This window comes from Bos indicus x Bos taurus, chromosome 2 (genome assembly GCF_003369695.1).
Source record: "Bos indicus x Bos taurus breed Angus x Brahman F1 hybrid chromosome 2, Bos_hybrid_MaternalHap_v2.0, whole genome shotgun sequence".
Lineage (NCBI taxonomy): Eukaryota > Metazoa > Chordata > Mammalia > Artiodactyla > Bovidae > Bos > Bos indicus x Bos taurus.
Window position 1 is genome coordinate 30956550 of NC_040077.1, and position 14080 is coordinate 30970629.

Sequence of the window (14080 nt, forward strand, 5' to 3'; positions counted from 1 at the left end):
ACCCTTATCCATTCAATTCAAGACAGGTGATAAGAGACAGGTGGATTACACATACCTGGTTGTTTAAGGCTTTGAGTTAAAGACAAACTCCTTCCCCACTGAAAAGTACAAAAGCTGTGATTATTCCACAGCTGCCTAGAGTTGAGATGACTATGTCACCACTGGATTTAACATAAAATGGCTGAAACCATTAATTCTACTTTGTGCATCTACCATGAATTTAGAAGGCACAAAATAGAGAGCTGATTGATTTTCAAGTAAAACAGAATACCTGTTCCCAAACCTTCTGATCCATATACCACTTGATGTCCCATCACAAATCAGAAGTTCTTTTTTCAGAACTAGTAGGGGATATGGCACAATTTTTTGACAAGTCTGACAATTTATAACTTATCTGGAATATACCTTCATAATAGCAGGAAATATAATGATGGTATCATACTGTGAATATGAATTCAATGGAAAGACATAGGTATTAAAATATTTTTTGTCACTGGGACAGACCTGGGAGCCAGTAATTCAGATATACACTCCAAAAACATACATTTTTTTTTGAGTCACTATTTTTCTTATGTCACTATAAGATCTAGAATTTCTCACTATCTCCATGCAATGAACTGCCAAGAATTAGAATGCCATTTAGGGATAAACTACTATGGTGACTAGAGTACGTGTCGGGGCAGAGGAAGGCAGGTGTCTGGGGATAGGGAAATATCACAGATGACTTCCGTGATTATTCTGATGCCATGGTTGCAGATCATTCTACAAGATGGCTGATGTACTCATTGCATTTCATTGTTATTGTTTCTATTTTCTATATGGATTTTTAAAATGAGATTCTTAGCACAATGCAAAATAAAATAACTGCTAACTCATGTTTCAAAATTTAGCTGATTTCCTGTATTTCTGACAGTTCTGTCACATTTCCAGCAGACAGAATTTCTTCCCTCCCCTGGGAAATTGAGCGGGTCCACTCCGCATGTCTGCCTTGTCTCCTCCATTCCTCTTCCAGCCATGGGGTAGGCGTGTGTGAATGTGCCCCTGTACTCTGCACTCCCCAGTCCATTCCTGAAGCTCCACAGTTAGCTGTAGTTCCAGCAAGTTAGGACCTTATTTAAAGAACAGTGGCTTGAATTGCAAAGATGCTTGAAACCGCAACAGAGAAAAAGGTTGAAGGAAGGAACTAAAGATAATTAGATTACGATCACTGACACTAACACAACGCTTGCTAATTCTGGAAACTAGTCTAAATATTTAATGCAAATTAATTTTTTAATTCCTTACTAACCTGGGGGGTTCAGTACTCATATTATCCCCATTTTATAGATGAAGACTGAAGCACTGAGGGGTTACATTTTTAAAGTCATGCCGCTCAACAGTGACAGCCAGGGTTTAGAAAAGAAGGAATCTGGCTCCATAGTCCATTCCTTTACAACCCTACACCAAATGAAAGATTCAGGAAGATGAACTGTCCTGGAATACTTAAAGAGGAGCAGACAGGAAAAGTAAATACATTCTGCATTGCTTCAGAAGATACCTCAGGAGGAACCTAAGTGAAAAGCTAAAAGGAAACAGCTTTGCCTTCTCTGTCGATGCTGACAGTCAGACCTTGCCTTACAACCAGTGTTCAATGATGCTGGTAATTAGAACAGTGGTTGGGTTACACAAAATTCTTTTCCTACCCTGAGATTTTATGAGTCTGCTGTATATCACTATATTGTCACCAGGATATTTTTCTTTGGAGTGTTAGTAAGATATGATAAAAAGAGGAGGGAGAGAAATAATGGGTCCCTAAGTAATCTTATCGACAAGCATTCTTGGCACTAATCTTTACCAAATGTTTACTATGCTTTGGTGTAAAGGTATCAGAACAGACATATAAAGTCTTATTGAAAATTAGACTGAATGATATTTCTAAGTTAAAATTTGTAGTGCAGCATGAAAAGCATTACTTAATGTTTACATTAAAATAATTAATACAAGAAATATTAAATAACATTTTGGTTGATTTTCTTAATCTCTCTCATTCTCTTGCTTTCCTAACCCTCATGCATTTTTTTTAATTGCAGGCTATTCTTATGCAAGAAGCTAAACGTAATTAAATGTGCAGGATGAAAAGATGGCACAGGCACTGTTGGTACCCCCAGGACCTGAAAGCTTCCGCCTTTTTACTAGAGAATCTCTTGCTGCTATCGAAAAACGTGCTGCAGAAGAGAAAGCCAAGAAACCCAAGAAAGAACAAGACAATGATGAAGAGAACGAACCAAAGCCAAACAGTGACTTGGAGGCTGGAAAGAATCTTCCATTCATTTACGGAGACATCCCTCCAGGGATGGTGTCAGAGCCGCTGGAGGACTTGGACCCCTACTATATCAATAAGAAAGTGAGTGTTGATTTTATCCTTCCCATAAGTCTTTAACTTGGAACTTTAATATACTTTTCTGGGGCTCATGGATACCCTGCACCATAAGTTTTCTATTGTTTAAGATTTTATAACACTTATTTCCACTTATTTTTAAGTACAATATAATGAGCAGAAACGTAAGAAAGGAAGTCAAGATCTGGCCAAAGTGAAGTGATATAGAGATGAACCATTTCTACAATTTCACAGTCACTGATATTGACAAAATTAAAATTGACACCAACAAAGCAAAACATCTGTTATTGGTGACATATTTAAACACACAGTAGACAACAGAATAATAGCTGTGTGAAAGAAGAGTTACAGGGCACATGTCCTTAGTTTTCAGTTCTTTGACTTGAGGTTTCTTCACGATACATTTGTAGTCTAAAGGGTAATAAATAATCTTTTATTTAGCATCCTCCTATAGGAAGATAGAAAAAAATGTTCACCCAAAGATACATTTTTGGGGGGTCCAGTAACCTAATAGGGAGTTTCTCTTAAACTTAATCTGTGACAGGCTAGATTCCAGAACACTTATATGTTGTTAAAACATCACTCAGAAAAAAAAATGTCAAGAACAGAAGACAAAAAAACAGAAACAGAAACTCAAGTTTTTCCAACTATGTATGATTTAAATCAACAATTATGACTGTGTCTTTCTAATACTATAATAACCATATAATTCTGTCAGAATTAGCTAGTTTTTTTATGTTAAACCAACCGTGCAGTATTTTGTAGGAAGTATAAAGAATTCATGATAGATTGTGTGCTCTCTAATTAGGTATTTTGGCAGCTTACAACCATGATTTATATTTCACATTCACAGACATAAAAACTGGCCCATGTAGAAACTAAAGGAACATTAATATCGCCAAGAGTTATTGGCTTACAGATTAAAGGAAAAAATGAGCACTTTTATTAGTCAAAGCCAGCCCTTTTAAAAGGAATGGCTAAAGAAACTGTATTCTTTAAGCAGCATACAGCTTATAAGATCAACGATGGCTAAAGGAACTGACAACCATTCAGACCTGGAACTAGCCCTACTGCTCTGAAACTATGTACATATTGTATGAAGCTATGTACATACAGAGGATAATGTTAAAGTACTGATTCTTTCTGTTTCCTTTTAAACTAGCTGCATGAAAGGTGGCATATAATATATATTCATATAGTTCTAAAAGTAATGTATTCCAGTACTTTACTATAGAATTGGTAAAGAAAATTTTGAAATTTAGTTACTGTATTATTACATATGATGATGCAAGTGAGATATTCCCCAAGAAACTAGAAGAAAATTCTCCTCTGGAAATTATTGATTCAAGCTATACATTTGCAAAGATGCCTTCAAGAGATGACAGTATGACTTATACTTTGACATGATTAAAAGTATTTGCTACTTAAAGAAAGGAATTTTACCTATCCTTAAGATAGGGAATTGGTAAAATTAAGGAGGGGCAAAAGAGAATAATGAAGAAAAATATTAACATTTTTTCAGGGAGACAGATTTTCAGTTAGTAGTAGTCCTGAAAGTACTTTCCTCTCAGAAAGTCACTACACTGGGGAGGGCCTACACTGTGCCACCTAATTGAGATGTCATCAAACATCCATATTAATTAATTAAGTCAGCTTATTTGGACTCCACACTCAACAAAGAGTATCTTATTATAATTCATCTTCCCATACATCTGCTTAAAGGAAAGAATGTGCTGGCTCTGCTACAGCAATTATTCCAACCCATGTGACAGTGATCTATCTGGTTGTATATAAATAGATTGGCATTTTAACTTTATATCAGGCTTTCAAGCTTGGTTAACGTGAGTCTGCCGCTAGGAAACAGAATTGCTCTCTATGTGCTAACAAAGTCAGTTTTTATTGCCTCCCTGTCTGACAACAAGAGTGGAACCCATATTTATTCATAATGGCCATGACTCATTTTAAGAGACATCCAGAGTGTATACTGTTGTTTGCCCTGCTTTCCTTTATGATGAGTCTATAAGGATGAAGGATGAAGGGCTATTGAAGAAAATAGCTCTTGGGACAGAAGGAGCTAATGTAAGAAGCTAATGGAGAAGTTCTGGAATTTAAAATATGGTATAAAGCTTGTTAATTATATGGAATAATTGCAGGTGAAAGGTGTCTTAAAATTATAAAGCATTATGAAACTTTGATTCCATCAATTAATGTTATAATTTTGCATACCTAATTGAATCATATAAGCAAAATCACAATGCATTTTAATGGCATTCAAATTGATCAAATGAAACTTGAGACTAGTGACAGTGATTATGGTAATAGCTAAAATTTGCTATGCTCATACTTTGTCAGGTATTGTTTGAGTGCTTTAACTCGTATAACTTATGTAACATTCAACAAAAAACAAGGCATGTACTACATTTATCTCATTGTATAGATGGGGAAGTGAAGCACAGAGAGGTTACGTAACTTGCCCAAAGTTAACACTCCGTAAGTGATGAATCAGGATGTGAGCCTAGGCAGTCAGGCTCCAGAGCTCTTAATCACTAAGCAAAGCTATATACTGTGTTTATCATATAATGAAAGAAAATGTTTTGAAAAATTAGTTATATAATTTTCAATTCTCTGATGGATATGGTTCTACTCAGAGAACTTATTCTTGCCTTAAGTAGTAAAACCTTTAGTGAACCTGTAAAATGTACATTTACCTGGAAAAAAGAAGCAAGCACCATTCCAAAGTAGATAATAACCAGTTTAACATACTTTCAGATATAACATTCATCACCTTAGTAGCAATATATAGTACTATTTTCTTAAGTCACATCATTACTTACTATTTATTGGAGAACAGATTTTGGAATTGACACTATTGATCTCTCCTCTATTTATCAGTCATTCTCTCCAATAATTTTCAGTTTCAATATATCTCTCAACAAAAGAGCCCCAAATTTCAAATGCCTTTCTTGTCATTTGTTTACCATACAGGACAACAACCTTTTATTCTTCACTTCTCAGAACTCAAGGTTTTCTTTCTGTGAGGGGTTGTTCTCCAGAAATAAACTGGGATTGTGTTCTTAAGGTCTGCTTTATTCCAGAATCAGTAAATTCACTGAAGATGCCCTTGCTATGTCATTTTTAATCCCATTAGTACTGCAAAGGCTAATCTTATGGGAAGAGGAGAGGCTTCCATGTTTAAAGAAACAGTTCATTTCTGTTCACTTTGAGCTTGGAAATTTTTCAAAATAAAATCCTCTCAATGTTACAGTTGGCTTTTTCAGGGACATTGTTTTTAAAAAAAAAAATGAGTAAATGCACCTTAAACTGTGGTAAACTTTACATGTTACTGCTATCATTGAATATCTAAACAGACCCAGATTGCTTGACTATAATATTAAATGATTTAATCCTATGAATTCAAAAATCCTTTAATGCATTGTGTTTCAAGAGCAGGCATCCCAGTGCCCACTCTCCCTTGTGAATAATCTCAGTGCTAGTAAAGAACAGCTTATTTTCCCTTATCAGAGCATTTTTCAAATCTACAGACAGTTCATAGAAAATAGTTGGTTAGGTCTATGGTCTTGAATACAAAAAGGCAACGTGCAGGGAGGTCGCTTTCTCTATGCTTTACACTTATATATAAATATTTTCTATTCATTAAATGTAAATATCATACTCACAATATTCTACTCAAACAGAGCATGTTGTCAGTGAACATGAATGTCTAGGATACAGCCCTTAGTTACTTTAATCATATAAGCAACATCACAATGCATTTTAATGACATTCAAATGATCGTGTAAAACTTGAGAATAGTGAAAACATATTCATAACTAAACAGTTATATAGAATAGATATCTTAAAAGTAAATAGCAACTTAAAGGTAAACTCACATTTAATTGAAAAGAGTTTATTTGCAAACCAGGCTATTAAATGCTGTGTAAAATGAAAAAAAAAAAAGTAGCTAACTGGTTCTTTATGCTCAATGATTTATAACAACTTCTAAGCTAGTCCTCAGTGGAATGAACTCTACAAATAATTGCTGCTATAATTACAAGCAGCATGCCAATGTGTGTATATTAATATACTAAGACTTACTGGAAAAAGGAAACAATTGGGGAGTGATCAAAAGGCAGTGTGATTTATCTGGAAAGACATAATGGTGGAGATGATTTTGACAGCTGATGACATTCCTGGAGAGTAGGGATTTTCAACCCGTGGCTGCATATAGAATCACTAGGGGAAAATGTTTAACATACCATTGTCTATGCCCATCCTCCAGAAATTAATTCTGTTGTTCTTGGGTGGATCCCGTATAACAGCAATTTTAAGATCACCCCAGGAGATTCTAACATGTGGACAGAACTAAGAACATCTGATATAAGAGTGGGTCATTGTAGATGGCACCTTATCGTCAGATCTGTTATGGATCTGGACAAAAGTAAGTTTGCATTACACGACCTCTCAGGTGCCTCCTTCCTCTAGGATTCTGACACTCATCTTGAGAATCAGAGTGAGAAGTTGATAGTAAGTGGGATTGACAAGTGAATTGAATTGGCTGGAACAAAGGTGCTTTGGTGCGAAGCAAACCAAAAAGATGATTCCAGAGAGACCTAGTAGGTAATCACCATCTGAGCCACCAGGGAAGTCCCAGGAATACTGAAGTGGGTAGCCATTCCCTTCTCCAGGGGATCCTCCCAACCCAGGGATTGGACTTGCATTACAAGCAGATTCTTTACCATCTGAGCCACCAGGAAAGCCCAGCTTAAATGCTAAATTGATGATTATAGGGTTCAGGTCATAGGAATTTAGAGACAGAATGCCCTTTGAAATGATGCATTTCAGACTAATTCTTAATGTGGCTGGTCCTTCTCGTATTACGGCAGATCTATACAACCAGCAAAACCAGTTTATTCAGCCTGTTTGAACATTTTAAAGTAGGACAACTACCACAGGGAAAATAGCTTCATAAACTTTGGAGTTAAAAGATTTGATATAATTAAGATATTTATAAAAGATTATTTTAATACCAGTATGTACAGAATAATCTGAAAAGTTACCAAAACTGGGGACAGATGGTAAGCCTTAAATAGAATTAGAGTCCACAAAGTTAATTTACAACCTGATACAAATTTTGTGTAGGATCATCAGTTTGTATTGGGAAATTGATACCTGAGAGACAGATTAGATAATAGTACGTTGTATCTTTATTTGTAGTTATATGTTAATTTAGGGGAGAAAAAATGATATCTAATATGTTTATACTTATACAAACTGACTGAAACAAGTTCAAATAAATCAGGTAAAAAGTTTTTATGTGTGTAAGCTCTTCATATAAGCCACATGTCTAATCTAGTAATTTTTTCTCATGTGTTCTTTTTCAGACTTTTATAGTATTGAATAAAGGGAAGGCAATTTTCCGATTCAGTGCCACCTCTGCCTTGTATATTTTAACTCCACTAAACCCTATTAGGAAAATTGCTATTAAGATTTTGGTACATTCATATCCTTTTTATGTGAATTGTCTAAATGTTGTTTCTAGTAGCTGATTTTATAAAGAATGTCATTCTTTTTATAATATATATATATAATTCTCTCAGATTAATTGGTAACCTTGTTATTTAATCTATTGTACTCACTGATTTTCTGCTCTTTATAACAAGATTATTGTAGAATGACAATTATGATTCTAGTAGTAAAAAGAAAACTATGATAGTAAATGAAACACACTGTGTAGCAGGAACAACAGCAAATCTCCTTCAAACTGTTATTAACCTCAATTAGACCATATATAGCCATCATTAAAGAAGCATAGCCTCCTGTGCTTAGTATTATTATCTATATTCCAAACGTTCAAATTTTTTTGCCTTAATTGGTTCTGTATCTTCATCACCTGGACTTTCCTTCCTTCCTTCCTTCCTTCCTTCTTTTCTTCCTTCAGTAAATATTTATTAAACTACTATGCATCTGATTGATAGCATCTATTTAAAAATCATTGAACTTAAAACTACCTACAATGATAGTCAAAAACTTTATGTAAAATGACATAATAGGTGTGGATTTCAAGAAAACTCTCAAGAAGTGATAATAAACTAGATGATCTTCAGAGGCAGTGATCCAAAATAGGCATCTTATACAAACAGATTCAAAACAGGTCAACATAAAAACTAAAAGAGAGACAAAAGACACAGGGTTAACCTAGAGACAGGGAAAAGAGGACGGATAGCCTTTGAAGTGCTTTTGAATTCTCCCAGTCCATAGTTTGCTATTGGAAAGTATTTACATTTTAAAACAGAAAGATTTACTTCAAAAAATGTAATCCTTAGTTTTCTTAGAGTGAAGTCTGGGTTGAAATTCTAAGAGAAATCATTACAGCTAATTCTTAGAAAGGTTTAAAAACAGTGTGTGTTTAGGTATGGTAAGGACAAGATACAGAAAGATAATTAAATGTCCTGATAAGTTCCTATACTCGCAAGTGAAAATAAAAAGCTAGAAAATAAAACTAGCTCATTAGCAAAATTTGTCTCTCCCTTTATTCTTATGTGGTAAATGCTAAAGGGACAAGTTCCATCACTGTACGGCTACTAGAGTTCCTAATTACAGTAGAATCAATCAATGTAATCCTTGAATACACAGGGATATACATTCTCAGGTTTATTATATTCCATTCATTAACCTTTTGTCCATCAGTGGAAATTTTAAAGGGTAGCTGAAGTATAACTTTTAGACTTACACTAGAAAATTCCCATTTGCTTCAAACAGAGATCTCTTTCTATTGAATTCAGTTTTGTGAGGGAATGATGCAAAACAAAAAAACAACGAACCAAGAATACAAAGAATATATGATAGACTTCGGAGTTTCGTTTTTTTCTTTGTCATTGTTTTAAAACAAATAAGTAAAATTAATTTTACAGGTAACTTGGTTTCTTTGCATTGGATTATTTGTAAATTGCCACAAAATTGTACTAGCATTTGTTCCTTAACTATAATCTACTTTATTCAGCATGCTTATCATGTGCACTATCTTGACCAACTGTGTATTTATGACCTTGAGTAATCCTCCAGACTGGACAAAGAATGTAGAGTAAGTAAAAATGATTTCTTGGAATGAGAAATGCACACTCAAATTCTCTAGCAATCTCCTTTTAATTATGGTCTGACTTATGGTTTCCACTTTTTGAAGTCAAACTAAACACTTTTAAGAAACTATTATTTGCATACTATGGAAAAACAAGGGAATTTTTTTTGGGGGGGGCGTATTTCTCCTATGAGATAGATATTTCTTTCAACAAATGATAGCATTTGATTAAGAAAGGTTATTAAATGAAACCTATATGCAGGTCAGGAAGCAACAGTTAGAACTGGACATGGAACAACAGACTGGTTCCAAATAGGAAAAGGAGTCCGTCAAGGCTGTATATTGTCACCCTGCTTATTTAACTTATATGCAGAGTACATCATGAGAAATGCTGGCCTGGAAGAAACACAAGCTGGAATCAAGATTGTGGGGAGAAATATCAGTAATCTCAGATATGCAGATGACACCACCCTTATGGCAGAAAGTGAAGAGGAACTCAAAAGCCTCTTGCTGAAAGTGAAAGTGGAGAGTGAAAAAGTTGGCTTAAAGCTCAACATTCAGAAAATGAAGATCATGGCATCTGGTCCCATCACTTCATGGGAAATAGATGGGGAAACAGTGGAAACAGTGTCAGACTTTATTTTGGGGGGCTCCAAAATCACTGCAGATGGTGATTGCAACCATGAAGTTAAAAGATGCTTACTCCTTGGAAGGAAAGTTATGACCAACCTAGATAGCATATTCAAAAGCAGAGACATTACTTTGCCAACAAAGGTCCATCTAGTCAAGGCTATGGTTTTTCCAGTAATCATATATAGATGTGAGAGTTGGACTGTGAAGAAAGCTGAGCACCAAGGAATTGATGCTTTTGAACTGTGGTGTTGGAGAAGACTCTTGAGAGTCCCTTGGACTGCAAGAAGATCCTACCAGTCCATTCTAAAGAAGATCAGTCCTGGGTGTTCTTTGGAAGGAATGATGCTAAAGCTGAAACTCCAGTAGTTTGGCCACCTCATGTGAAGAGTTGACTCATTGGAAAAGACTCTGATGCTGGGAGGGATTGGGGGCAGGTGGAGAAGGGAACAACAGAGGATGACATGGCTGGATGCCATCACCGACTTGAAGGACATGAGTTTGAGTGAACTCCGGGAGTTGGTGATGGACAGGGAGGCCTTCCTTGCGTACTGCGATTCATGGGGTCGCAAACAGTCGGACATGACTGAGCGACTGAACTGAAGCTAAATAATCATTTATCATAAAAGTTAAGATTGAATCACAATTATGCATTTTAGATAAAATACAATTACCATTTGAGCATAAATAAAATTATTTTATTCTACTATATTACTACTACTGTTATATTCTGATAAAATTGATTTAGGTGTTTAGCTCTATATCACTAGGCAATTCATTTATACACTATATAGGTACATTAAAAAAAACATACTTAGGTGTTTAAGTTATTTTGATATTTAGTTATATTAAGATACATAGATTATTTAGACACACATGTGTACTAGAAACATCACAAATCTGTAAAGGAAGCAAAATGTCTTTGCAAAACCATATTCAAATAATAACAAGGCTTAAGAAGAAAACATGATTATGGACAGATCTCTCAAAACTTTTAAAACTTTGTAATTGGAATATTAATAAAAAAACATAACAGTCCCAATAAAAAGACACTGGCCCAGTTAAATCTCTGTGGACATTTGTACCTAAAGCCTGAGCCAGCAACCTCTCTGCAGTCTTAGACCTGGGCCTTGTCCTTCCTGCCTTGAAATGGAGACCCTGGCAATGATATCATCAAAGTAAAACATTTGATTCAGTATTTTAATACAGAGGGAAAGGTCTAAGCACAGTATTTTGGGCATGTTAAACTACACCCTGCTTGCACGAAAGAAGGAACATCTGTCGATTTTTCTACAGTAGTATTAAGGTCTTTTATTGCTTAGGATATTGTATGTAAGTGTGAAGGAAAAGGTGCCCCTGATTATTTCAAAACATTAATGTGCTGAGGGAAACTGTGCTTTAACTAAAAATCTTTGCATTATAACAGCATTATTCCCCAATTTGTCAATCACATATAAGATTATTTGTGAAAGAAACATGCTTTTTTTTTTTTTTAGTGAAACAGAAGGTGTTTAGCTTGGACAGTCTATTTATGTAATAAGCTAATACAATGATCAGGTATTTGTTTTAGTGAAAAAGAAAATTGTATGTTTTTACCATTATATTTTTAAAGTAATGTCTAATAGGAGATAAGCTATTATAACAAATACTGACACTTTCATTTCTGTTTTTTTGTAGATTTCTATGAGAATTTACAGAATCATTCTAAGCCATCATTCATCAGTGATTTAACAAATTAAAGACTTTTTTGACAGTAGATTGAAAAAGCTCCCTAGAAATCATTTTAGTAGAGAATCCAGTTCTTATGTTGAGGCAAGCCATTTAACAGAATTCTCAGTTACCATTTGGGGCTTAACAAGTGGATATACCTGTATAAAATCATTCTGTATGTATTTTTCCCTGCATAAATTATTGACATACTTAAACATGTATGAATTTATTTATATAATGTTATTAAAAGACAGGTAAAGGGGACACAAATATTATTATTTGAATATGCAGTTTTCTTTTAAGTTATTTTTAGAGATGCCTATATCCATTATGAAAAGTCAGCTTTACAAAAGCTTTTGATTTACACTGTTTAGTTGGAAAACTTTGCACAGGTTTCCTAATCAATTATCTCTAGTCACCTGACAGCAAGGCAGCAGGAAAATAAGCAAAACATTAGTGATTACAGTAAAAGAAACAAACAACAAAAACCTTAAAAAAACAGAGTCCAATGAAAAGAGAAGTCAGTTTTGACAGGAAAATACAAGTAACTGACAGCAGAAATCTTCCCTATACAGAGAGATGGCATCCCAAGGACCATATTATACAGTGAGAGTCATAATATGTAAGGCAAATCATTTCTATAAATATCAAAATTACAGGGGGAAAACACCTTGTAACATGGACAGAATCAACAACATGATTAAGAACCTAGTGGGGTCAGAGCCAGGAAAAATCAAGGTCCTCCTTGATTCTCACTGACGCATTCAATCTAGCTTTCTAACAGGTATATCTGAACACCTGTCCTGTGCAAAGCTGTCTTAAATGTTAAGCTCTAAGACCCTCTTCCTTGAATAGCTATCAACACTCACCATATATTCCAAATGTCCCCACAAATTTTCTTCCTTTCCCCAAAACAGAAATAGGAGTAGGGACTTTAATCTTACTCCTACTGCTGCTGCTGCTGCTAAGTCACTTCAGTGGTGTCTGACTCTGTGCGACCCCAGGCTCCCCTGTCCCTGGGATTCTCCAGGCAAGAACACTGGAGTGGGTTGCCATTTCCTTCTCCAATGCATAAAAATGAAAAGTGAAAGAGAAGTCGCTCAGTTGTGTCTGACTCTTAGCGACACCATGAACTTCAGCCCACCAGGCTCCTTCGTCCATGGGATTTTCCAGGCAAGAGTACTGGAGTGGGGTGCCATTGCCTCCTCCAAATCTTACTCCTAACAATTCTGTAAATAACTTAGAATTGCCTAGCATAAACCATAGGGCATTATCTACTAATATGATAAACAGAACATAGATGGGAGCTGTCTTTTATGGTCTTCTGCAATGCTAGGAATCTCTCCAAACAGAAATATCATGGCGATTATATGTAAATATACAAAGATTCAAACCAAAACACAAGTAACCATAAGCTTGGCATTGGAAATTATCTCTCTTCCTAATAAACAGCTACTTCATAGTAAGTAAAGACAGGAATTATTCTTTTCTTCATGAAATCAATTGCATTGTTTAAAAAGGAGAAAGAACATTCCTAGGAAAGCTAGACATGAAGATTCTGACATACATTTTCCTGTGATTTCTTTGCTCCCTCATAAGAAAGAAATTTCTACAGAAAAAAAAAAACCTGAAAAAATAATTTCCCTTTTTTTTTTCATGTATAAAATACTAGTAGACTGGAAAATATAGTGAATTTTAATAAAAGTAAATTCAATTTTTGTGGCTTGAGTGAAGTAATCTGAAGAACAAACTTAGATTATACTTTTTAAAAAGAATTCAATGTTGAAAAACAAATACTCTCTCCCAACTATTTTTGGAAGAAACAGAAATAACTTATATTGTCAACATTCAAAGGAGAGGGCTGGTAATGCTCTACCAAAAAGCAAATAGAAAAGTATTTCACTATTTGAGGGATTTAAATTTGAATTTGAGCATGTTTAAATGAGAGTTCCTTGGACTGCAAGGAGATCCAACCAGTCCATCTTAAAGGAAATCAGTCCTGAATATTTACTGGAAGGACTGATGCTGAAGCTGAAACTCCAGTACTTTTGCTACCTGATGTGAAGAACCCACTCTTTTGAAAAGACTCTGGTGTTGGGAAAGATTGAAGGCAGGAGGAGAAGGGGATGACAGAGGATGAGATGACTGGATGGCATCACCGACTCAATGGACATGAGTTTGAGTGAACTCTGGGAGTTGGTGATGGACAGAGAGGCCTGGCGTGCTGCAGTCCGTGGGATCACAAAAGTCAGACATGACTGAGCAACTGAACTGAACTGATTTGGCCC

The 14080-nt window shown here is 35.2% G+C and overlaps 1 protein-coding gene across 11 annotated transcripts in view; it reads left to right on the top strand.

Annotated features, from left to right (window-relative positions):
- SCN3A (sodium voltage-gated channel alpha subunit 3) overlaps positions 1-14080 on the top strand; it is a 121271-nt gene that overhangs the window by 29742 nt on the left and 77449 nt on the right. For 10 of the 11 annotated variants that reach the window (XM_027558931.1, XM_027558961.1, XM_027559030.1 and 7 more), the window contains exons 3-5: positions 2070-2383; positions 7759-7877; positions 9369-9458. In XM_027558931.1, the coding sequence (XP_027414732.1) occupies positions 2120-2383; positions 7759-7877; positions 9369-9458 (473 nt within the window). In that variant the 5' untranslated portion in view covers positions 2070-2119. Of the gene's footprint in view, positions 1-2069; positions 2384-7758; positions 7878-9368; positions 9459-14080 lie in introns of those variants that run through there. The other variant, XM_027559011.1, reaches the window with a different exon arrangement.